Genomic DNA, 24,399 nt, shown 5'->3' on the forward strand with positions numbered 1-24,399 from the left:
TACATAGAATAAAAAGACACATGCACCCAAAAGGATTGTTCCAAGTCCTTAAAAGACAATTATCCCTAGCACTGAACAACTGTATGTTGACTTAGGAATTTGAAGAAAGTTACAAAATGAATCTCTAAAAGAAAGGTTTATTTATCATTTAAAAGTAGAAATCATTTTCAGTAATTAGTGCGCTTTAATCGAACTTCAATCTGAATATTATGTATATATTTTTTTATGTACACACCAATTCTTTCACACTTAGACTCCAATTTGACTCTTTATTTTGTTGCACAGATAAATATGTCTTTTTGTTTGTTGAAATGCACTTCATCCCTTAAAACACTAAAAAGGATTAATAAAACTCATTAAAATCGAGAGAACAGCTAGCAGGATTGCTGCACGTTCCTGCCGCGTAATTTTATTATCATCTCAAGCTGTGGTGTAAGAGAGGTGCAGTGAAAGCGGCACAAGTATAATTTGGAATTAACTTGTTTATTTTACAGCTTAAAAGGGGCTTTGTAAAATCGGAGCTCTTATGCAAAGCCAAATTGACCATAAAAAGTTGGTGTCAATTTGTGCTTGTATTGCAAACTGTTACCACGAAGCAACCGCCACTAGACTACTGAAAAGGAGAAAGAAGCTGCGCAAGTTAGAACTGGCTGTTTTCTAAAACAAACATAGAGAAGGTGAAGGGTATGGAAAATGGAGCAGAAGCAGAGCGGACTGGGTTTTGTAGAGGTCAAGTAATATCATTATGTCTTCTGGTTAGCGCCCTTTCAATATAATCTACACATCTACCATCCCTTAGACTCGTATAATGAAATATCTTAACATTTACATTTTCTTCTCTTATGGACTGCCGCAAAAGTTTGACAATCATAACTAATCCCAAAAGAACACATACATACACATGCTTGACCAATAAGCATGTGACGCAACTTTGTGACCTGACCTGTCACAATAACAAGTTTTGCTGGACGATGAATTGTCCCGGAGGTTATTGCTATAGACGATAATATTGTTTTGAGACCAATTTCAAATAATAATATAACGGCAGTGCCATAATAATGCAAGACCCCATTCTTAAAGATGTTCAATTCCGATGAACATTTAACACTGGAAGTGGAAGACATTTTAAGTATCCAAAATAAACAAAACAACAGAAGCAACTAACTAAAATGAATTGTAGCGACTCTGTAATCAAAATTGACCTTCAAAAAAAGGGCCAGTTGAGACCAAAGCACCAGAATGAAGACTTTTATCACCCAGTTTTTAGTAGAAAGACAGAAATAAACAATGCAAATTGAAGTTATTGAATCTATTTTAATTTATCAAGCAATTAATTGACATTTCTTATTGTGACAGGCCTATTTGTGATGTTTCCAGTCATTTCCTACTGCATATACTCGTCTCCGTTCCAGGTTCACCTGTGATTTAGCCTCGTTTTATTAGATCGTGCACAGAGATTCTTAATGTTGTCGGGTGTCTTTTTGTTTTTGTCTTTGTTCTGATGAAAACAACCACTCAGATCGGGCGTGTATGCCTGATATAATAATCCTCTTTCCTGTGGGTTCCTTTGTGTAATCGCTCTTTTTCTTTCTGCAAACATATCTTTATTCTAAAAGTAAAAAAATAAAAAATAGTGTTGCTATGGTTTCGGTGCAGACTCAGTTTAAACAATAACTCTAACTCTTCGATTTATTACTGTCACTGCGAGCAGCCATGAGTACCACAGTTATTATTCTGGATTACAGTCCTGTGTTGAGTTTTTGGGAAGGTGGCCAAAAGGGGATTATTGTACATTCAACCCTGTAATGCCTTAAATCACTCAACTAAATCACTGCCTGCTCAGGTCACCTGAGCCCTATGGCTGTAATGCTACAGTCAGTTTCACTGGGGACAATGTGGCTTAATGAGACCTTTTGAACACGTTTGTCTGTGATTGTAGGTGTTGGAGGTAAAACAACTGAATGTTTCTCCTCTACCGAGCCCACCACAGTGACACCACAAAAAGTATTGCACTTTGGGAGTGGAAAAGTGCTAAACTGATAATTTATTTGTTTGTTTTACTAATTAAAGTAAAATATATTGGTGAAGTTATTCAAATGCAGATATTGCGAAAACTATTTTCAAATTTCGTTTGTGATTGAGAGCTTATTTAAATACACTGCAAAAACTTTTTTTTTTTTTTTTTTTTAAATAAATCCATGTGGATTTCTTAAGAAAATGTAGATGTAGACTTTGTGAGAAGATGAAGTGGATTTTGGATAAGTTTATACTAGTATGGCTCCCCATTCAGGGTGGCATCAAAACCACGGCAGCACAGGAATTCAGAATAGTTTTCTTCTTTTTTTGTTTTTTTGTTTATTTCTATGTCTTCAATTTGTCGTTTCCTAAGTTGAATGTCTCCAGACACCTCAAACTCAAAGTATTATTGTTAAATAAATAAAACTCAAAATATTAACTTTAGCTAAAAAATATAAAGTAGTGTCACTGGCTTCTCTCCTGTTGTCATCAGTGCTGTGTAATCGCCTGGAGGCTTTCTTTTGAAGAGCTATGCTCTGATGTCTCACAAACACACACATGCATACACACACACACTGACCTCTCTGTAGATCACTTTTGCTCCCATTCTCCTTTTCAGACACACACAAACACACACACACTCATTTGGACAAAGAGAGAGACTTTCATGCTTTTCATTACTTAGAAAGACTCTTACTATGGTGAATGTCAGTCTTTTTTAATGTAAACACACACAAGTGTACAGTACACACAAGTACTGCACATAGAGTATAAAGCAATGCATAATGGCCTCTCTCTCTCGCCTCTCTCACATACAGCTTTAGCTGCCAGCTGAAAGGCACAAAAGCAGTCATTTAACTAAAGCTCTCAGGTGTCTGCTTATGTTTTGAATTTATTTCCATTTATTTATTTATTTGGGTTTGGATATAGCCTAGAAAAAGTAGGATTTAGAACCGGAAATTTTGCTCCCTACTCCTTACTATTATCTCAACACCCGAACTGGGTCTCAGACTTGTTTTTGCTTAAAAATTTAACTTTATTCTAAATTTTAACTCCTTAGAAAACATCTAGATATGTTACCTTATGACAACCTCTATGTTTAGTTTTAAAAACTGGGTCAGGCTATGATATAATAAGAAAGTTTGTTATTTTACGTGAACGAAAGCAAACAGAGCAATTTCTTAATGAAATCCAGGGCGGGACTGTTTGCTTAGAGCTCACTCCTCGCAGCCTCCCTCAGTACTGAACACTGAGAGGTCTGTGTATGGGAGTGTGCTGGTACTGCAGGGTTTTCCACATGTATAAACACACACATTTCACAGTAGCTGCCCTCATCTGCCTTCTCTTGTAAGTAGGTACACTTTTGTCATTACTCCCACAATAGTTTGTCATGGTGTTCAGTGTTCTATACTCCTTAATTAAGTGCTGCTAAAAAAAATCTTTTGGCAATTTAGAAAAATATATGTTTCACTGGTACTTTAATTTATTCTAGCTTCTTTGGTTCATTATTAATTTTACTTGTTGTGTTTACTGCTAACTGGAAAATGTTAGCATGCTAACACATTGAAGTTTGTTTCTTATTCTATTACTTAATAGATGCCCGGCTGGACTTTTATAATAGTTGGTGATGAACACAAAAACATTATCAGTTTATCTCACAATTTTTTAAAAGCTAGAAACCTCATCATCATTGTGTTTTTGCTAATTGTTAGAATGCTAACGGATTGAAGTTTTGTTTTTATCTTTTTTAATAGATAAAAACAAAACTTTTATACTAGCTAGTATAAAATAAAACTTCTGAGCTTTATTTTATACTAGCTAGTAACAGACACAAAATATAATTTCTTGTAAGGCTAGAAACTTCATCATTGTAATAACAGTTAGCATGCTAACACATTGAAATTTGGTTTTATCTTACCATTTAATAGGTGCGGGTGCATTTTATGTTATACTAGCTATACTAGCTAAAAGAAAGCTAATGTTAGGCACTAGCTTGAAATTGTTAGCATGCTAACACTTTAAATTTTTACCAACATGTTAATAACAAGCTGAATTCATACAAATTCTGATCTTATATTGTGTTCTGTTTTATTTGGGAGTTGAAACTTAGGAGTGACCTTCTACTGAAGCTAAATGTGTGGATAAACCAGGAGGATTTAGCAGAGTAGGTGGTAGATTATGTTTATGTAATAATACTACAATTTCCAGGTCATTTGGCCAGCAGTGATGGCACAGAAAAAAATAGTTCAAATAAATTACACCAGAGGATACTTAGCAACCCTGAACAGGAGCACCTAGTGTACATACTTTTTTAGATCAACATTAGATTATTTTGCTTCTTTTGCTCATGGTTAAAATGTCTCTTCTCCACTCTTTTTTTCTTCTTCTAGGATCCGTCCTCAGCTGGCTAAGGAGAAAATCGAGGGCTGCCATATCTGTACGTATGTGATGCCCGGAGAACCACAAGTGGTCCTTGGTAAGGACAAAGCCTTCACCTTTGACCACGTGTTTGACATGGACACGCAGCAGGGGACCATCTACACCCACTGCACAGAGAGACTTATCGAAGGCTGCTTCGAGGGCTACAACGCCACCATCTTTGCGTACGGACAGGTTGGTCAGCTGATATCTCTCGGTCAGGGCATGCCTGCGCGCGTTTCTGTGCAAATAACGCAGCGCACGTGCACGCTCATGCACCACTGTCTGAGGATTTCTCAAGTTTGCATCGCTCAAGGTAATGGAGCTGCTTCAAGAATCCACAGATATTTGGCAGTGCAGGGCATGAAGCTGATTTTATGCCTCACCGCCTCAGCCGGAGCAGCTTGACATGTTTTAACCTGCCCTCAACACCACAGCTTCAAATTGGCTGACTTACATTAGCCTGAGAGGAAGAGATGGAGGAAGGAGTCTATTACCCAATCAAATAAAGTAAGGACAATCTTATCTCATACTCGAGCACAGAAGTAAGCTCCAAAGTAAAAACATATCCTGGAGACATTGAACGCTTGCTGCACTAACCTGTCTCTGGACAGCTCTGGGATTTCCCAGGAGGATCAATAACTCATGTCTGCAGCTACTGATGCTGCTGCAGCAGTGGCACAAGTTTTCATAGTTTACTGCATTTCCTTCAGTCAGTGAATGAATCCCTATGGAAGCACTAGAGTAAGGAAGTTTCGGAGTGTTTTTTAAAAAAAATGGTGGTGTTTTTTTGCCTTTTTGCCTGTAAACTGCCCAGTTATACCTGCATACTTTCTTAAAGCTGTAGGATTATTGCAAAAAAGAATAATTCATAAACCATCAATTATTTTTCCTACATTTCTCTTATTTTCTTTGACTCTAGTTCTTATTTTCATAGGCTTGGAGAATGTTTATATTTTAAGACCAGCTTCTTTGTTCCATTGTTTATTATAATAAACAGATGAGCATCAGTTTTCCACGTAGAGCTCTTTTATTAAAGATGCACATCTGTCCATTGACGCACTTGTTACCCTATCCGTAAATCTGTCCGTCCATTTATCTATTAATTCCCTCGTTCGTCCATCCAACCGTCAGTCTGACTGTCCATTGATCAAGCATTCAGTAAGAAAACATTCTGTTGTGTCCTTTGGACTATTGGTCCATCAGTCTGTCCAATACAACATTCCAACCAAACATTGATTCATCTGTCTGTCCTTCATGACATTCATCCAACCAGCCATCAGTACTTCTATTGATTTATTTATTAATCCAACATTCCATTGTTGTCTTTAATCTATTCATTGATCCACCAATTGATCTGTTTCAACAACCCATTTGTCTATCAGTCCAACAGTTCCAACTATTGATCTGTTTCAGTGAAACCATGAATCCTCGTCTCCCTTATCAGTCGATCCATCAGTTTTTCCATTCACTGCTTTCCTTCCTTCCTTTCTTGCAGTGTCAGCTTGTTTGTAGGTTTCACATCTAAGGCCTCACCACTGCAGAATTATCTGCAATAAATTAAAAATCCAATCAAACAAAGTTTGTGCATATAGATTTAGAAAGATAAGTGGTTGAACAAAGGACTTCTCAAAAAAATCAAAGGCAATCCTGGTTATAAAAGTGAAGTTTTATATTTTCTGGGTCAGAAATTGATTGGGAAATCTGGCGACGTGAGTTTGGAAAAGTTTGATAATTTGACCTGAAATTGCTATTATAAGACTTTGTTGGAGGTTTTAGTTGTTAAAAAAATGTAATGGACAAACGATGCGAGAATACTCTCCATCAGCAGTTCATTCTTTAAATTGTAACTCTGCTGTTGTGCCTCATCTCTGCCAAGTGAACCGAATTTAACTGGAATTAAATGAGTAATGTCTGCATTGGGTTAATATTCTTTCCGCGCATCGTTCCACCTTTACGTTGATGTTCTCATCTGAGAGCTTCTGACTGGGGAGCAAACATTCACGCAAAGAAACCACAAGTGTGATCTTGGAGAAGTCACACACAAACCTTCACGTGACGTATACTCCTCCTGCCAGGGTCCTTTATATTTTATTTTAACGGTTTCAGCAGGGAGAAGCAGAGTGACGCATGAATTTAAACCCAAAGTTGCATTCCTCCTTTGGTCACCATGGAAATCGCCCCCGTCCCTCACAACCCATCCTCTCTCCCTTCCACCCCCAAGTGAGAAGGAGGGCTGACTAACTGAAGCAACAAGATGAAGTTTTGACTTTTTTTTGACTAAAATAAAGAAAACAGACATGACGAAAGAAGCTAAATTAAAGTTGTGTCCTCCTGTACCCAGACAGGTTCAGGTAAGACGTACACCATGGGGACCGGCTTCGACGTCAACATGGGAGACGACGAGCAGGGCATCATTCCGCGCGCCGTCCACCACCTGTTCAGGGGGATGGAGGAGCGCAGACAGGCGGCCACCGAGCAAGGCAGGCCCGTCCCCGAGTTCAAGATCAACGCGCAGTTCCTGGAGGTACGCCAACTCTCTTCCAGGTAGATCAAAGCGGACTCAGAGCGACGCTTTCGAGCACTACCAAATTAAAGCAATTTTTCGGGGCACGGTCTGAGCTCTGAACTCGCCGAGCTGGAAGCATTTTGGCTCAATTAAGCAGACGCTGAAAGAACACGCTGACAGCCAGAGGTCAAAGGTCTGCCGTGGGTTGTTAAAGTGTCCCGGATGACCCCCAGCGTCATTAAGCTGTCATTAGTTTGTCGCTGAGGTCGACTTCCGGCTTTATTTTTAACCGACACCAAGTGGCTGCTGACAGCTGCCGAGGAAGCAGCTGAGTGTTAGAAGATGACGAATCATTTTCTTGTGTTTTACCTGTTTTTTTGTTGTTGTTTTGTTTTTTTCTCCCTCCTGGACTCTAGCTGTACAACGAAGAGGTGCTGGATTTGTTTGACACGACCCGAGACCTGGAGGCCAGGAGGCAGAGATCCAACATCAAAATCCACGAGGACGCCAACGGGGGCATCTACACCGTGGGGGTCACCACCCGCACCGTGACCTCGGCTGCTGAGGTCGGCTTTAAGCACCCAGAACACTCTGGAAATGTGCTGCTCTTTAAAAAATGTTGACATACACTACCTACACTAAATCTTTATGTCGTTTTTATATAATGCAACCTCCAATATAAATGAAAAAAAATTTATTTTGTCTTTTTTTTTTTTTTTTTTACATCAAGTTTTCTCTTTTTCAAATTACTGGCGCCACAGATTTGGCACCCATACTGTTTTCCTTAGCCCAAATATAACCAAAGCAGGAGAACATTCAAATAAAACCAATGAGCAATGATGATAAGAAAGATAAAGAGTAAAGAGTTACATTTTATGGTCACCATAGTGACAACCAGGCTTTCTACAACCAGTTATTGCAAGGCGTGGCAAGGAGAATCACAAATGTAAACATGAGAAGCTTGCTAGGTTTTACCAGAAATATAACCTGGGATTGTGGTTTGTTTAAGTGAGATTAAGATTGTATTGTATGTGAGGGAAAGCCCCTAATGAATAAAGCCACTGAGGCCCAAAGCAAATAGTGAGAGATCCGTCTGTATCAGCAGACTAATTAGTGCTGCCTTATTGTTTAAACAGGGTTCTGTAATGTAGAAACGCCAAGAGTCCCCATAGGCTATTCTCTTCAAGAACCCAGTAATTTCTTAAAATGATTTTCTTTTTAATTCCTTAGTTGGATGTAGAAACATTACAAAGTTTAAGCGTGAGATTCTTCTGCAGTTCTGAAAGAAGTTCTTGTTTGAAGGCTTGTGTCAGGTTCGCTAATAAGTGCGTAGCTTCCTGTATTTTCTTTGTTCACCTTAGTGATTTTGGACTATTTACAGCTCATGTGAAGCTTTCCAAAAAGTTTTGCTACTCAAGCCTTACTGCAGCAAACAGCTGCTGTTGGCCTGTTGAAGCACATAAGAACTGTTAAAAATAATGTAACATTTGCCCATGAAGGATTTATGGAAGAATTTTTTTTTTCAGATCTGTTTATGTTGTCTAGAACAAAGAGCAACTGTGAATAGATGGTACATAAGTCATTCAACTTGTGTCAAAAGATTTTATTTTATGTTTTGTACCTTTTTGAATCTCCTTATATGCCGATGACACCCTCCTTGTTTTTTTTCCCGTGTTTCTCAGAGTGTGCAAACGCTCACATTGTTGTCTCTTTGCCCTGTAACAGATGATCCAATGTCTGAAGCTGGGCGCCCTGTCTCGCACCACCGCCAGCACCCAGATGAACGTCCAGAGTTCGCGCTCGCATGCCATCTTCACCATCCACCTCTGCCAAGTCCGAGTCTGCTCTCCGGATAACAATGTAGGAAACGCACAAGGCTACAGAGTTGAAAACTGTCCCCACTGGTCATAACCAACAGATTGAAAGTTTGAGTGTCGCACATGTCGCTCCTTCTCATCCAGGACAATGTCACTGACAACCGGCTGGCTAACGACTCCGAGATTGATGAGTTTGAGACTCTGACCGCCAAGTTCCACTTCGTGGACCTGGCCGGTTCCGAGAGACTGAAGAGAACCGGAGCGACGGGCGACAGAGCGAAAGAGGGCATCTCCATCAACTGTGGACTGGTGAGGAAGCAGATTCTGATCTGTCAATGTGGAAAATCTTCAGTGGCAGATCCCTTTGGGTGGCTGAGTTGGGGAACATTTCCATGGAGCGACAGAGACCCCTGGTGGTTAGAGAAGCAAACACTCTTGACTCTCCTCAGCTTGCCTTGGGAAACGTCATCAGCGCTTTGGGAGACCGCAGTAAACGTTCCACCCACGTGCCTTACCGAGACTCCAAACTCACCCGGCTCTTACAGGACTCTCTGGGCGGCAACAGGTTTGTGGGTCTGATTACTACAGGGCGACATTACAGGAAGCATGTTTATTCATTCCTTTTTTTTGCAAATTTTCCAGCCAAACTGTAATGATCGCCTGCATCAGCCCGTCCGACCGAGACTTCATGGAGACTTTGAACACGCTGAAGTACGCCAACAGGGCGCGAAACATCAAGAACAAGGTGATGGTGAACCAGGACAGAGCCAGCCAGCAGATCAGCGCCCTGAGGACGGAGATAGCCCGGCTGCAGATGGAACTGATGGAGTACAAGACGGTAGGACTGGGAAAATGGGGTTGGTCAGGCATACAAGAGGAGCTGAAGACTTGACTGACAATCCGGCTCGATGATGCACAGGGGAAGCGCGTCCTGGGTGAAGACGGAATGGAGGGAATCAACGACCTGGTCCACGAGAACTCCATGTTGCAAACGGAGAACAACAACCTAAGAGTGAGAGTGAAGGCCATGCAGGAGACCATCGACGCCCAGAGGACCCGGCTGACACAGATCCTCAGCAACCAGGCCGGCCAGGTGTTGGCCAAAGCAGGTGGGCTCGTAGTTTCAGGCTGTATGCCACTAACTTTTTGGATTTGAAATCTTAACCAGTCATGCCTTTGAAGGCAGGTTTCTGGAAATGTCACGTTTATCTTTGAGGGCGTTTTCCTTAAAGGGAAACTCAACTGTGTTTTATCTGTTCACAGGCGAGGGCAGTGAAGAAATCAGGAACATGATTCAGAACTACATCAAAGAAATCGAGGAACTGAGGCAAGCTTTTACAGTATTCATTTGATTCGAGCATCTCGTCACATTAAAACAAAAAGCTTGAATATTTTTTGTTGAGATTTTATATGTGTATATGTTTTATATGTTATTATGTTTTTTGGGGGGTTAATAACTGGATAATAAAAGATGCTCAATGGGAGATTGAGCATCTTAAGTAGTTTACACACTACTTAAGGAGTTCTGGGTAAACATAATTACAGACAAAGCATTTTTTCTCATCTTAATTGCAAAATGTAAATATTCTTTATACAGTTTCATCTTAGTGTATTGTACTTTCAGAAAACAGCCTTTTTCTTTAGTTTGTATACTCCAATTAATCCATAGATTACGACATTATTTGATAATTATTTCAATTATTAATTGATCACAATTGATTGGATTAATCGCTTCAGCCCTAGCATGCAGAACGCGATTTTTCAGACGACGTCTAAATCTCGACTTTGCGCGTCTCCCAGGGCGAAGCTTTTGGAGAGCGAGGCCATGAACGAGGGCCTGAGGAAGAACCTGTCCCGGGTGTCGGCCCGCTCCTCGCTCTACGCCGGCCCCGCCTCCTTCCCCTCATCCGCCCTCATCGCCCCGGAGAAGGAGGCCAGCGACGTCATCGAGATGGCCAAGAAGAACCTGCAGAAGCTCAAGAAGATGGAGAAGAAGAAGAAAAAAAGGTGCGGCGCCCTTTCTTTGAGAAAGTTTGAGACGGAGACTCCGTCTTCTGCGGCGTTTCCCCTGGGCTTCTCTGTCTCACTCTCTCTGTCCCTCTGCTGTCTTGTGAACTGCCCCTGTTCTCGCTCCTGTCTTCTCCACGTAAACCTCCTTCTTACCCCCCCACACTCTCTCTAAAGGCTGAGGCGGTACGAGGAGAATCAGCACCACGAGGCTGAGCTTGACAGGTCTGCACAGAATCGCTCACAAAGTGGAACATCCAGACTAACGGACGGCATTTGAATTAATCATTGACCCAAATCTTCTAACAGCTCCTTAAATCGACTAACTCGGACCCCTTTTCAGTCCCCGCAGGTGGTTTTTGCCCCTGAATGGAGCTCCTAAATGTTTTTTTTTTCTTTCCTGCACTCTAAGAGATGTTCTGTTGAACTTAAAATTTGGGATTTAAGTCGATCATTCTAGAAGGCACACTATTCCATGCAGTGTGCCAGTTTTTCTCTTAATTTACGTTTTGGCTTTGAATGAGTGACAGTCAGTCCTGATTTCCTTCCTGCCATGGTGTGATTCATGATGCATTCACGTTTAATAATCATCTCACCTCTTCTTCCTAATCTGACAAAATCTCTAACTGTTTATCTGTCGCTGCTGAATGAACAGGATTGAACTTTTTTTTTTCCAGTGTCGTCAAGGAGGAGCTCCCCGACAACGACCAGGAGAGAAGCAACGAGGAGGCGGAGGGGGTAGGTGGAGTTCCGATAGGAGCTCTTATTTTGAGATGTTTCGTTTCGTCTTGCGAGATATGAACTGTGGGATTTGCTAAGCACATTTTTAAACTGTTGTAAGATTCATTTCTTCATTTCATTTTCATATTCATTTTTCACGCGCTCTGACACCAAGTATTGGAAATCATTGATTTCATTTTAATATTCTATGCAATTTAGTTGATTAGTTGATTTGTTGTGTATTAGTGCGTTAGTGATTTTTTGTTTTGTTTTCCCCGTTTTGCAGGAGGCCAGCGGCCATGAGGACGGAGAAGACGCAGACGGAGAAGAGGAGGACTTCGATATAGAAGGAGAGGAGACGTCCGACGGCTCCGACTCAGAGGAACTGGACGAGAAAGGTGAGAGGTCGTGCGGCGACAAAGCGATAAACCCCCGCTTGACGGTTATGGAACTTTATCCGACGCTGCGTTTTTTTCCGCGCAGAGAACGTACAGGCCGACCTGGCCAACATCACGTGCGAGATCGCCATCAAGCAGAAGCTGATCGACGAGCTGGAGAACAGCCAGCGGCGCCTCCACACCCTGAAGCAGCAGTACGAGCAGAAGCTGATGATGCTGCAGAACAAGATTCGAGACACGCAGCTGGAGCGGGACAAAGTCCTGCACAACATGGGTAACGCAGAGACTGCGACTTTTAACTCCTGAAAACCGAATCCAAAATATTTCTTTTTAGCTTTTTATTTCTTTCTTCTTTTCTTTTTCTTTTGTCCAGGTTCGGTAGAGTCTGGTTCAGAGGAGAAGGCCAAAAAAATCAAGGCAGAGTACGAGAGGAAGCTGAGCAGCATGAATAAGGAGCTGCAGAAGCTGCAGTCGGCCCAGAAGGAGCACGCCCGCCTGCTGAAGAACCAGTCGCAGTACGAGAAGCAGCTGAAGAAGCTGCAGCAGGACGTGACCGAGATGAAGAAGACCAAAGTAAAGCTCCCCGCTTTCCATCCCGCCAGCACCAGCGCCTTCTTTTGATTTACGTCAAGAAAACGAGAAAATAAAACTACGAGAATAAAGTCATGTTTTGATAATGAGGTCATATGAGAATAAAGTAGAAATAATACGAGAGTAAAGTCATAATGTTACAAAAGTAAGGCAATACAACCAGAATAAAGTTGCAATAATAGGAGAATAAAGTCAGAATATTTCAAGAAAAGTCATACACAAAAAAATTTAAATAATGAGAAAATGGTAGTATTACAAGAATAGTTATGTTATGATTTTATTCTCATATTGTTACGACTTTATTCTTCCATGATCTTATTCTCATGTTAATACAACTTTACTTTCATATTATTTCGACTTTATTTTCATTTCGACTTTATTTTCATGATATCATGACTTCACTCAAATTTTTGCGACTTTATTCTTGTGATATTATGACTTTACTCTCTTAATACTACAAGTTTATTCTTGCATTATTTTGACGGCTTTCTCGTAAGATTTCATTCTCGTAATATTTTGACTGCACCACAACTTCATTCTTGTATTACTATGACTTTTATTTTCACGTTATTTTGACTTCTTCTTGTAATACTATGGCTTTATTCTCGTAATACTATGATTTTATTCTCATAAAATGACTTTCTTCTCATAATTTTATTTGTTTTTCTTGTATGGCCCTTATACTCTGTCGTACTAATTACATTTTTAACATGGTTTGAATTTTGTCCTGACGTGTCTGTCCACCAGGTGTCGCTGATGCGTCAGATGAAGGAGCAGCAGGAGAGGAGCAGAGCGGCTGAGTGCCGGAGGAACAGAGAGATCGCCTCTCTGAAGAAGGACCAGCGCAGAGCGGAGGCAAGAAACACCGAAACCCTCAGAAACAAAGACTGGTTTAATGGGAAAAGATGAAAATATTGGAAATCTAAACTTGAGTCCTGTTTCAGCTCCAAGTGAGGCAGCTGGAGGCCCAGAAACGGCAACAGGAGCTCATCCTTCGCAGGAAGAACGAAGAGGTTAACCAGGCCGCTCATTAAGAAAGCCAATTTAAAAACACAACCAGGTTTGAACATTTCCTCTTTTTTTTGTTTTTGTTTTTCCCTCCTTTCTGTTTGCAGGTGACTGCTCTGAGGCGACAGGTGAGACCCGTGTCGGGGAAGGCAAACAGGAAGCTGAGCTCGCCCGAGTTCGCTCAGGAAGCCTGGCCCCGGGCGACACCGGGACGGCCGCAGACGTCCGGAGCGAGCCCTTCCAACGGAGCGAGGTGCGCCCACCTGAGCCGCTCCACCAATCACAGAGTTCGGGGGATCTGACTGAGTCGCCTCTTCTTTCAGGAGCTCCCCACTACGGAGGGGAGGCGTTCACCTGAACCGCACAGCCAGGACCAAATGGCAGTCTCTGGAGAGACGTGTCAGTGACATCATCATGCAGAGGATGACCATCTCCAACATGGAGACGGACATGAACCGCCTTCTCAAGGTAACGGTGGGGAAATGAGTCCAAGAAAGTAGAAAAAGGGGAAATAAAACTATGATATTACAGTAGACTTGCTAAAATAACTCTTGTTTATGTGTTTCATTGGGATTCTGTTACTCACCAACAAAGTGGCATATAATCAGTTTATGATCTATGGATACCCATTTCTGCCATGAAAGAAAATATAAAAGCCCAACAGGAAGTCATAATTTAGAGTTTTGAAATAATAAATTATGTGAATAAAAGAATATGAATTTTTAAAAGTCAGAATTATGACATAGAAAGTCTATTTCTCTTAGGACTCTTGCTTCATTTTCATATAATTGTGATTTAGACAGTCAAAATTGTGACTTTGAATCTCATAACTATGACCTAGAAAGTATAGCTTTGAAAGTTGAAATTCACTGACTTATAATTATGACTGGAAGTTGAAATTATGACTAAATCTCATTATAATGACCTACAAAGTCAAAGTTATAACTTTGAATCTTATAACTATGACTTTGAACTTGAAATTATGACTTCCTGTTTGACTTTTATTTTCTTCTTTAATGGCAGGAATGGGCTTCCATAGATGCTAGAGTAAAATGGGCAGAAAAAAAGCATGCCACACTTTTCAGACTTTTATTTATATATATATATATAGATAGATATAGATATATATAGATAGATACATACTGTGAGGCATTCACTATTTTCCTTCTACTTCACAACTGTTCTCACTTCTCACTGTTTCTCCAGCAACGAGAGGAGCTGACCAGGCGGCGGGAGCGCGTGTCCAGGAAGAGAGAGAAGCTGGCGGCGGATGGCGCTGACGCCGACCGTTCCCTGGCTTCCCTGAACGAGGAGCTGGAGTCTCTGGCCGCCAACATCGACTACATCAACGACAGCATCGCCGACTGCCAGGCCAACATCATGCAGATGGAGGAAGCCAAGGTATCTTATACTAGCAAACTATTAGCTTAGCAGTTAAATATTCAAGATCCATTGTTGAGCTTCCACCAAAGCCACTTCTTGACTGTGTTTTTATTGCAGGAGGAAGGAGACACTGTGGATGTGATCGCTGTCATCAGCTCCTGCAGCTTATCAGAAGCCCGCTTCCTTCTGGACAACTTTGTGTCCATGGCCATAAGCAAGGTGCCTGCTTTTCCTCCTGTCACTGTTCTGTTTCCACTGGCTGTCAAAAAAGTTTGGCCAGCTTTCTGAATTATTCAATAGATGCAGGATGCTTTCCATATTTTTTTTTTTTTTTGTGTGGAAAAAACTGTCTCAACACAGAAATTTCCCAACTATATTCATGAGAATGGAGGCAGACCTGTTCGAATTTACCAAACAGCCAGTGGCGCTTGATTTAATTCTGACCTCTATTGAGAATATTCACTCTTACTTATGTGTTTGGATTTTGTTTCCTCGTTGCCATGGTTCCCAATTAGATAAAATGCCGAGCGAGTCTTTAATCGGATCAATTTGTTTGAATTAAATCCATCAGATTAGATTTGATAAAACCTAATTGGTCTGGTGAGAGAATGCCTCAGATCCAGGAAACAGAAACGCTCAAAAATGCTCTCTACGTCGTCGGGTTTTTTCCAGGGCCTGCAGGCGGCTCAGAAGGACTCCCAGCTGAAGGTGATGGAGGGGCAGCTGAAGCAGACGGAGATCAACAGCGCCACCCAGAACCAGCTGCTCTTCCACATGCTGAAGGAGAAGGCCGAGATCAACCCAGAGCTGGACGCCCTGCTGGGCAGCGCCCTGCAAGGTTGGAAACGCCAGCGAGTGCCCAGTAGCCGACCCGGCAGCATGTTGATCAACCTTTCCACAATCATCTTTTGATTTTAACCGAGCGCCTGCGCTTTACTTTGCACGCTCCAGTTCAAAAAGTAGAAAAAAAAACAAATAAAAAAACAACCATGAGTACAAATTAAAGCGCAGCCGATTTGTCCGCTTTGAATTCGATTTAATTTCTGTTTGTTTTTGTTTTTTGTTTTTTTGTTTCTGTTGTGTTGGTGTGATCTCAGAGTTAGGGTTCCTGCTACCAGGTGAGTGAGAGATACGAATAGAAATGTGAGTGTGTTTGAGAGAGCAAGGTGCTGAATGTGCACACTACATGATTTCCATAAAAAAAATAATAATAATAATGACTAAAAATAAGGAAGAAGCCTCATAATAAACTTGTCTTGTCGTGGAGAGGAATAAATGGAGTCAATATTTCATAAATCAAACCTGCATTTTGATTATGTTCTCTCAGAAGAAAATTCTCCATTTCGACCATTTATTTATTTATTTTTTAGAAAAATTGCATTGTTTCCCCCCTTTTCTGTAGAAAAACACTTTTTAAGCTGCATTTTTAACATTTATTTGAAAAGGACCTCTTAGGAGCACTATAGTTAAAAAAATATCCTTTAGCTTTAGATATTTAATTCTATTTTAGTTATTTCTGACCAATGTTTAAGTCAGTGTTGAACTTATTTAAAAGTTTCCTTTTCCTATTTTGCGTTACAGTATATAAGATGTAAAATTGTAAGAAATCTTGAAGTGTGCATCTGTATTAGACTAACCCGCGTCGAGTAACTCCGCTGTAACCTGCATGGTTCACCAGCCACTTCCTGGTCTAGTCCAATCTCAGGACTAAAACTTAACCGCAGTAAAAACCTAAACCGACTGCACATCCTGTGTCCACAGCTGTGTGTGTTTGTGTGTGTTTTTTTTTTTTTTTTTTTTTTTTTGTGTTTGAATATTTTGTCTCATACGCTTTTTCCCTTCATCCCACATCCAATGACCTCTCTTCATCTCTTCATCTTTGTGACCTATGACTTTGTCCCGAGCTGCTGAAGATGGCGTCACTGTTGAGTTGCAGTGTTTTTACATATGTGTTGCCTTTGGATGAAATAAAAACACACACACATTAATGCCTTACATGTGTGTATGTGTGTGTGTCTTGTGCCTCCAGCTGCAGAAAACGGGGATTGTAGCAGTAGCGACGAGTCCACTCCAAGTCCTGCTACAGATGGCAGGTAAATAAACAAACAAACAAAACATAAACTACGGTGTCCCTCAGGGTTGCAGTAAAAACCATATCTAAAAATTGTTGAAAATTGTGTACTGTTTTTTTATTCTATAAACTTCATCTTGCATTTCCTCTTTTTTTCTTCTTCATTTCTGAATTTATGAATTTGCAGCTTGACATCAGACTCAACAGATACAAGTCGTTTAAAAAATACAAGTCAGCCCAATTAGTTTGAAACAACAAATTATACCTATCTTCCATTTTCTAAAAGACAAAAGTCCAGTGATTCATAATAAAGTACAGCGGTTTTCACTTTGCTATATGTTCAATTGACAGTTTATCTTAGATTGGCCACATTGCAGCTGTGATTTTACCGTTTTATCCCGGTGTATTTTGGAATTGGGCTCAATAAGTGCTCATTAAAATCACAAATGGGCCATTTCACTACCTGTCTGGTCTCTAGACAACTTTAAATTCAGATCTAACTGAGTCATAGTTTCTTAAGCTGGGCCTGAAATGTGACACAAAGCACTACTATGACAAGTCTGTGGAAATCTGTAAAGCAATTCAGCATAAAATTATCAAAATTACAGAAATAAATCCAGAAATTCTGTTTTTTATAGGATCTTGTAATTAAGTGTTTACAGTAAACATGCTTCTTAGTGTTGGTCGGTGAAATAAAATCCCAATAAAATATGTAAGCAGTTTGGATTTGAAGGTTGGAAGGGTTTTAGCAAGATACAGGAAAGTGAAAACCGGAATCTTCCAGTCAATATAATCCTAAATGTTATAATCTAATACTGAATTAAAGAGGGGGAAAAAAAACAGTGGCTTGTATCATTTCTTTATATGTCAACTTCTCTGACACCACTTTTTGCGTTTCAGCACGCTGTCGTCAGATTTAATGAAGTTATGTGGCGAATCAAAGCCGAGAAGCAAGGTAGATGACCATGCACATGTTTTAAACCGGCATTTTGCAGCATTGGCCAGCGGCTCTTGGTGAATTGGATTATTTATATTTCAACCCATCGTGGCTCCACAGGCTCGACGGCGGACCACCACCCAGATGGAGCTGCTGTATGCCAGCAGTGGGGATTTGTCCTGCGAGTCCCCCACCGGAGACTTCCCGGCCCCTCTGCTGCCCCTCGCCGAGCGCCTGGAAGGGCCGGCGGACATGTGGGGTCAGGCAGCTGGTCATGCCCCGGACTGCGAGCGAGCCGTATCTCCATCTGCGCTGTCTGTCAGGCCAGCTGGCATGTAAGTTCAGAGGCAATATTTTTCAGAGGAGGGCAGGAATCTCAAAGAGAAACAGAAAGAGAGTTCCTTGTACGGAGTCTGGGAACGCAGGAAGTTTGGGAAAAAGAGTATCCAAATTTATTTATTTTTTAATACTGACCGGATGAGTTGTCTTGTCTTTAGTTCTGGATCTAGATCACCTACGGGGGTGGAGAGGAGGCAGCTGGAGCGTTCGCCTCTGAACCGAAGGAAGGTGCAAGAAAAAGGCCCCATCGTGTCTCCCATGGCAACCCCCACACAGATACCATCAGCGGGCGCCACGGAAACTAAAACTAAAGGCAGCGAGTACAAATCAATGTAAAAACCTATATTACTCAAACTTAACTGTAAAAGAGTTTTTTTCTGTAGCCGTGCTTCACGTTTATGCAGCCTGCTGCTCGTCAATATACATACAAACTATTTTCAGTACTAGAAGATGCTCACATTTTATCTATGTTTAATTAAACACAAGTGGAATATGAAGCTTCCTAAGCCTTTGCGTAAATTAGCATGCTAACGCTCAAAAGTTATGTTCCAGTTTTACATCACCTTTAAATGTTAAAATTGTTTAAATACAACCTTCTTTACACACAAATTATAGAAAATTATTTACATTACAGCTCTGTTCCTAAGTGTTATTAAGCTAATACAGGTAGCAAGAATGCTAGGTTACATTTGACTTTGTCCTGTTTTCTCAGGCTGGATGAATCGCCTGTATTTGAAGGACACAGGTAATGTACTGTAATCGGTTTTAATCATTTATGTTAGATTTTCTGGTTGGCCCTTTTGTTTTCAACAAAGTAGAAAGTAAAGACTTTAATGTGACAGCAAAAGAATTACACATTTGTCATGGTCGCTAAACGGACAGATTAAAGAATGCAAAAAAAAAAAAGGTCTAAAGTTGATTTTGTTGCTGAAATCTGATTTTGCTTTTAGTTATTTTCTAATAAAATTTCAAGTAAGTCAGGAGAATATAGGCTGGAATATTTTTGTGAATTATATATTTTTTTAAACAAAGATGATTTTAAAAAATGTAATCAATTGGAAGGATTAAATAAAGCTGATCACTAAAGTCTCAAATGTAATTAAACCATATGCACTTCTGAATAACCAAGCAAAAGAAACAAATGTTTTATTATAAGAAGGACCTTTACGACTCTTTATCTCTGCATAGTTTGGCATTTTCAAGCAGTTGGTTAGTAAAATGTCAGTCAAAATGACAAACAGCTGTATTTCATTATTCTGTAATGCTTGTTTTCAGAGGTGTGATAAATCCGGTGGCAGCTCCAAAGAACAGAACCGGTGCCAGAATTCAGTGCATCCACGTAGCTGAAGGCCACACCAAACCTGTTCTCTGCGTGGACGCAACGGATGACCTACTTTTTACTGGCTCTAAAGGTAAAAGACCGAAAAACGCGACATCGGATTCTGTCGATGTGTTTCTCCTAAGATTGCACGCAAATCTTTGTCTCAGATCGGACTTGCAAGGTCTGGAACCTGGTGACGGGCCAGGAGATTATGTCCCTCGCAGATCATCCCAGTAGTGTTGTCTCAGTCAGGTATTGTGATTTTTGTTTAGAAATGACCTACTTTGACGATAATCATTGCAAAATTGCATTCTCTCCTGAATAATTATTTGTTTTTATCACAGGTACACCTCCAGTCTCGTCTTCACCGTTTCCACCACTTACGTCAAGGTCTGGGATATTCGAGACTCCGCCAAGTGTATCCGTACGCTCACGTAAGTACACGAGCTCATGCAAGATGAAATCGTAAGTGATCTAGTTATTAGACAAGTTATTTTTTTTGTTTGTTTTTTTTAATATCAGATCATCAGGTCAGGTGGGGTCGGGGGACACATGTTCGTCTGCTCGGAGTTTATCCATCCCACCCGGAGAGAGTCAGATAAACCAGATCGCCCTCAACAATTCTGGCTCGTTTCTGTACGCTGCTGCTGGGAACGCCGTCCGCATGTGGGACCTTCGCAAGTACGCTGCCACACGTCGAGCTTTAAGAGTTGCAGTCATGCAAACTATTTGCAACAGCTCAAGTTCATTATGTTGCCATCAAAAGGTTTGTTCAAAGCACTAATTAAACTATCCTCTCTCAAGGTTCGTGTCTACCGGAAAGTTGACGGGCCATTTGGGACCCGTTATGTGTCTAAGCATTGAAAAGCTGGGCCATGGACAGGACGTCATTCTCACCGGCTCCAAAGACCATCATATCAAAGTAATTATTATTGTTAATATTAATATTAAAGTAGAATATTTCCTGTACTTACATTTTTTTTTACGTTTAAAGCTGCTTGCTTCCCAGTGAGATTAACTAAAAACAGTAAAAATCTAACTAAATCAGTACTTTCTTCAAACATTGGTACTAATCTCAGACAAATACGGGTTAAGTTTTATTGAAGTGACGCAAAACAGAAAGGAAAATTGAAAAATGTATTCCCTACCCTTTTTTTGTCAAAAAGAGATCTAGTTTTTTGAGCAAAATAGTTTATATTTTAAGAAGCATGAAGTCCATTTGGTACATAGAACTTAATAATTAAAAATAGATATGTTTGTAAGAGAAATTAATTGGTTAACTTATATTTATTTTTGACTCAATCAAATAAACTTCACTGTATGTAAAAACAAAACAAGCAAAAAAAAAAAAAAAAAACTTTTAAAGGGAAAAAATGTTCCCTTTCATACCACAGTATCATGGTACCGAGTGCCCCTCCAGGGGGTGCACCCACAGTTTCTGAATCACTCCGTTACACCCCTCGTTATCAGATTGGTCATCACTAACCCTCTCCGCTTTTCCAGATGTTCGAGGTGACCGAAGGTGCTCAGGGCAGCGTCGGCTCCAGCTATACGTTTGACCCCGCTCACCAGGACAGCGTGGAGTCTCTAGCCATTCACAGAGACGCCTTATATAGCAGCTCCAGAGATTATTACATAAAGAAGTGGGACATGGCCAGCAAAACGCTTGTCCAGGTGAGACGATGTCGCGGTTTGGATATCGGTGGGGTCGATGTGATCTGGGCTTGACAGCTGGTTGTGTTGTCACCTTACAGTCGGTCAGCACCCAGACTGACTGGGTCAGCGCTCTGGGCATCGTACCAGGCTCCCCGGTGCTCCTCAGCGGGTGCAGAGGCGGGCTGCTTCGCCTTTGGCACGCCGACTCACTGGCACCCCTCGGTGAAGTCCAAGGACATGACAGTCCCATCAACGGCTTGGCAACCAACAGCACCCAATTGTTCACAGCTTCAGAGTAAGTCCTCATACAAGTGGTATATGTTTTCATCATCTCCTATTGTTTCACTATTTTATTTTTGTTTTATAGTGACCGCACCGTGAAAATCTGGGAAGCAAAGAGCTCCGTGGAAGATGGACTCCACTGACACCCAGCCTCTTCCCACACACATTGGACTGTCTACTTGTAAACATTAGCTTTATTCTTTGAGTTTGAGACATTGAGCCATGGCTGGTGTCCCACAGGGATCTGAGTCAGGAAGACCAACTTAGATGAAGTAAACTTTTCCAGGTTTAAACAGTTGCTAATATTTTAGGTCAGAACAACTCACTATGAACTCGAGGAAGCCTTGGAAGTCTTTGCTGAAGTTCCAGGGGCCACAAGACGGTTTGTTTGGTTGATCAGGGAGTCTTTTTAAAGCTGCTGAGAGAAAAGAAGCTGCGTTAAAGAAATGGCTTGCTGTGATCGTATCCTGTGTGTTGACTTGATGTATTATATGTCTTCCCGACAATGCTGAACAGGTCATTTTGTGTGTGTTTGTGTGTGTGTGTGTCTGTGATGTTTTTGTTCCCAGTTAAAGGACCAAACTACTGAAGATTTGCTTCGAAGCTGTTACTGCCAAATGCACCGGAGTTAAACACTGAAAGTCTCTAAAAGAAAAACATGCTTTAAGGTCTATCAATATGCATGTTTTTCCTATTTGTTTTTCTTCTTTTCTTTTGTTTATCAGAGGATAAAAGAATAGCACTACTTCAAGATATATTTACAGTTCAGGCTTTCAGGAAAGCATAAAAGGCTCAAATTACAAAACACGTCCCTCTGGGATAATTAGCTTAATTTGACATGGTAATTAGCCTTGTAGCCTAAGATTTTGAATACCTTTTTGAATTCGTTTTGCAAACAATATTGACTTGTTAACTGTGGCTGTGTTGTTTTCATTAAGGCTGCAGCTTATTTTCTTTTTTTTTTTTCAATCTTGAGAAATCTATCAACCTGGAATCATGTTCTGTTTCACGTTATTTAACATCTGAACGTCAACGACAGGCCGTTTGTGATCTGAACGATGTGAAAGCAAATACTGTACGTTTATGGAATCAAGCACCTTGTACTTTTCAGCTCACATGGAAACATGTGAGCTGAAAAGTCAAACATATCTATGTGGGTCCAGGAAGAAAAAGAAAGAGACAAGACTGAACTCGTTTCTGCCTGGTAGGGGTTTGGCTTTTGTCGGCTGAAAAATCTGACCTGCTCAAATCCCAAAATCAGTCACCGCAAACGGAATCAAATGTTTGGAAGACCTCTGAAATGCTACTGTTTATTTATTTATTTTCTTGAATCCAAGATTATTATCCATTTTTTCTGCATCACTAGTGACTAGTACATGTGTTCAATCTATTGCCCTGTGTGTCATAGACGATGATTTGCACAGAATCGATGGGATGGATTTCTCTTTGATCAGTTGTTTATTCAGTGCCTGTCATAAATCCTGAACTGTACGTTGATTTATTTATTCTTGTGATGTGATTTTTGAGGACTTTCCTTCGTTGGGAAAAGATCAGGTAAACGTTTTTTTAATAACGTGCCGTCGAAATTTGATGTATCGCTAACGTTGCGCTCTTCTTTGGAGGCAGCGCTGTCTAGCACAGATTGCATTGAGGATCATGGTTTTCTGTACCAATGACAGCAATTTTCTTTAGATGATCTTAAATCCTTACTAATCAACTAGGCAACTTAAGATGTGAAGACTCCCTCTGATTTTCTAAGTTGAGCTGAAAGTTAAGTTTATTGTGTAAATATATTTGTTGTTTCTTCCGCAGATTCTGCTGTGCGCAGCTTCTTGTAATGGGCATATCAGATACAGTGTGTAAATAAATTGTGATAAAAAGTGCTTTGTAACAGTGTAGCAGTGTGTGAGATGGCCACGCGGTGGCAGTGTTGGTCAATGTTCCTTTAATAATGGACTGAGGAAGAAGGCGGACTTTCGCTTCATTTATTGTCTTCCCACAAAGAAATACTTGAATTTGTAAGATTTACAAGGAAAATGAACGTTTATTCAATCCCTCTTAAAGTTAGAAGTGAAGTAGAAATATTATTTGAGATTACAACGGGAGGGGAAAAAAAGAGAAAGGTAAAAAGGGGTCAGAAACTCCACCTGAAGGCGAAAGCTAATGTGCTGAGTGATGGAACGATCAATATTTAATGTTCAGCTGCTTGGAAGAATCACATTGACCCAGAGCTACTCAAACTGTTTTGCTTTACAGCATTACTCCTAATAAGTGCTTTCAGGTAAAATAAATAAATAATGCATCCTGCTTTTGACAGGAAATAACAAATCAAAACAGCCGTGATATTTAAATGGTGCGAGATTTTCAACCCATCAGAGCAAGAAGCAGATTTGCGTTCATGATGTACGTCCTCACCAAGCAGCTCATAAACTAAATGAACATTGATGCTCTGTTTTAGAGGCACTGCCATAAAAATGGTAGTCAGCTGGAATTCGCAGCTTGTCTATCATTCAAAACGTAAGCAAGAGTGGCATTTCAATTAAAATAACATTGATATTTACACAGGAGCGCTGTCAATCACACGTCATCCTCCTTGCTCTCTGCTAGGGAACAGCTAGCTAGCATGAACACCAGTGACGGGGACTGCTGTTTTGCTAACCAAGTTTCCGGTAAAGGTAAGTTGTTTTCCCACCATTAGCACACTGAGTAGCACCCAGATGAGCTTGATGGACAGCTCTAAGACCCTCTTCCTTGCTGTGATTGGTTATTTCAGATAGAGCGTGGTGTATTTCTGCAGATAGGATCATATGGAGAAGGCAGAGGAGCTTGGTTTTCTCACACGTTATATTGTGATGACATAGTGACAATTTCAACAAATATGTAAAGAAATGCATATTGTTTATAAAAACTTTAAAAGGGCAGTATT

General features: G+C 40.6%; 1 protein-coding gene across 4 annotated transcripts in view; it reads left to right on the plus strand.

The window, feature by feature from the left end:
• Positions 1 to 23,364, plus strand: part of LOC106934962 (kinesin-like protein KIF21A) — a 30,718-nt gene extending 7,354 nt beyond the window's left edge. Inside the window, exons 2-37 of one of the 4 annotated variants that reach the window (XM_015015152.1) lie at positions 4,407 to 4,629; positions 6,779 to 6,961; positions 7,360 to 7,509; positions 8,669 to 8,803; positions 8,905 to 9,069; positions 9,210 to 9,325; positions 9,403 to 9,598; positions 9,680 to 9,869; positions 10,024 to 10,087; positions 10,561 to 10,767; positions 10,945 to 10,992; positions 11,445 to 11,505; positions 11,774 to 11,885; positions 11,971 to 12,159; positions 12,259 to 12,458; positions 13,224 to 13,331; positions 13,421 to 13,489; positions 13,592 to 13,737; positions 13,808 to 13,952; positions 14,691 to 14,885; positions 14,985 to 15,086; positions 15,540 to 15,705; positions 15,965 to 15,985; positions 16,897 to 16,960; positions 17,839 to 17,893; positions 17,996 to 18,210; positions 18,373 to 18,546; positions 18,927 to 18,959; positions 19,490 to 19,626; positions 19,703 to 19,787; positions 19,880 to 19,969; positions 20,058 to 20,216; positions 20,340 to 20,457; positions 21,039 to 21,209; positions 21,290 to 21,486; positions 21,559 to 23,364. In XM_015015152.1, coding sequence (XP_014870638.1) covers positions 4,407 to 4,629; positions 6,779 to 6,961; positions 7,360 to 7,509; positions 8,669 to 8,803; positions 8,905 to 9,069; positions 9,210 to 9,325; positions 9,403 to 9,598; positions 9,680 to 9,869; positions 10,024 to 10,087; positions 10,561 to 10,767; positions 10,945 to 10,992; positions 11,445 to 11,505; positions 11,774 to 11,885; positions 11,971 to 12,159; positions 12,259 to 12,458; positions 13,224 to 13,331; positions 13,421 to 13,489; positions 13,592 to 13,737; positions 13,808 to 13,952; positions 14,691 to 14,885; positions 14,985 to 15,086; positions 15,540 to 15,705; positions 15,965 to 15,985; positions 16,897 to 16,960; positions 17,839 to 17,893; positions 17,996 to 18,210; positions 18,373 to 18,546; positions 18,927 to 18,959; positions 19,490 to 19,626; positions 19,703 to 19,787; positions 19,880 to 19,969; positions 20,058 to 20,216; positions 20,340 to 20,457; positions 21,039 to 21,209; positions 21,290 to 21,486; positions 21,559 to 21,616 — 4,747 coding nt within the window. In that variant the 3' untranslated portion in view covers positions 21,617 to 23,364. The remainder of the gene's footprint in view (positions 1 to 4,406; positions 4,630 to 6,778; positions 6,962 to 7,359; positions 7,510 to 8,668; positions 8,804 to 8,904; positions 9,070 to 9,209; positions 9,326 to 9,402; positions 9,599 to 9,679; positions 9,870 to 10,023; positions 10,088 to 10,560; positions 10,768 to 10,944; positions 10,993 to 11,444; positions 11,506 to 11,773; positions 11,886 to 11,970; positions 12,160 to 12,258; positions 12,459 to 13,223; positions 13,332 to 13,420; positions 13,490 to 13,591; positions 13,738 to 13,807; positions 13,953 to 14,690; positions 14,886 to 14,984; positions 15,087 to 15,539; positions 15,706 to 15,964; positions 15,986 to 16,896; positions 16,961 to 17,838; positions 17,894 to 17,995; positions 18,211 to 18,372; positions 18,547 to 18,926; positions 18,960 to 19,489; positions 19,627 to 19,702; positions 19,788 to 19,879; positions 19,970 to 20,057; positions 20,217 to 20,339; positions 20,458 to 21,038; positions 21,210 to 21,289; positions 21,487 to 21,558) is intronic. The other 3 variants (XM_015015153.1, XM_015015154.1, XM_015015155.1) reach the window with 3 other exon arrangements.
• Positions 23,365 to 24,399: the final 1,035 nt, after the last annotated feature.

Source organism: Poecilia latipinna, unplaced genomic scaffold (assembly GCF_001443285.1).
Source record: "Poecilia latipinna isolate Pla-1442-1.1 unplaced genomic scaffold, P_latipinna-1.0 Scaffold1887, whole genome shotgun sequence".
In the NCBI taxonomy this organism is placed as follows: Eukaryota; Metazoa; Chordata; class Actinopteri; order Cyprinodontiformes; family Poeciliidae; genus Poecilia; species Poecilia latipinna.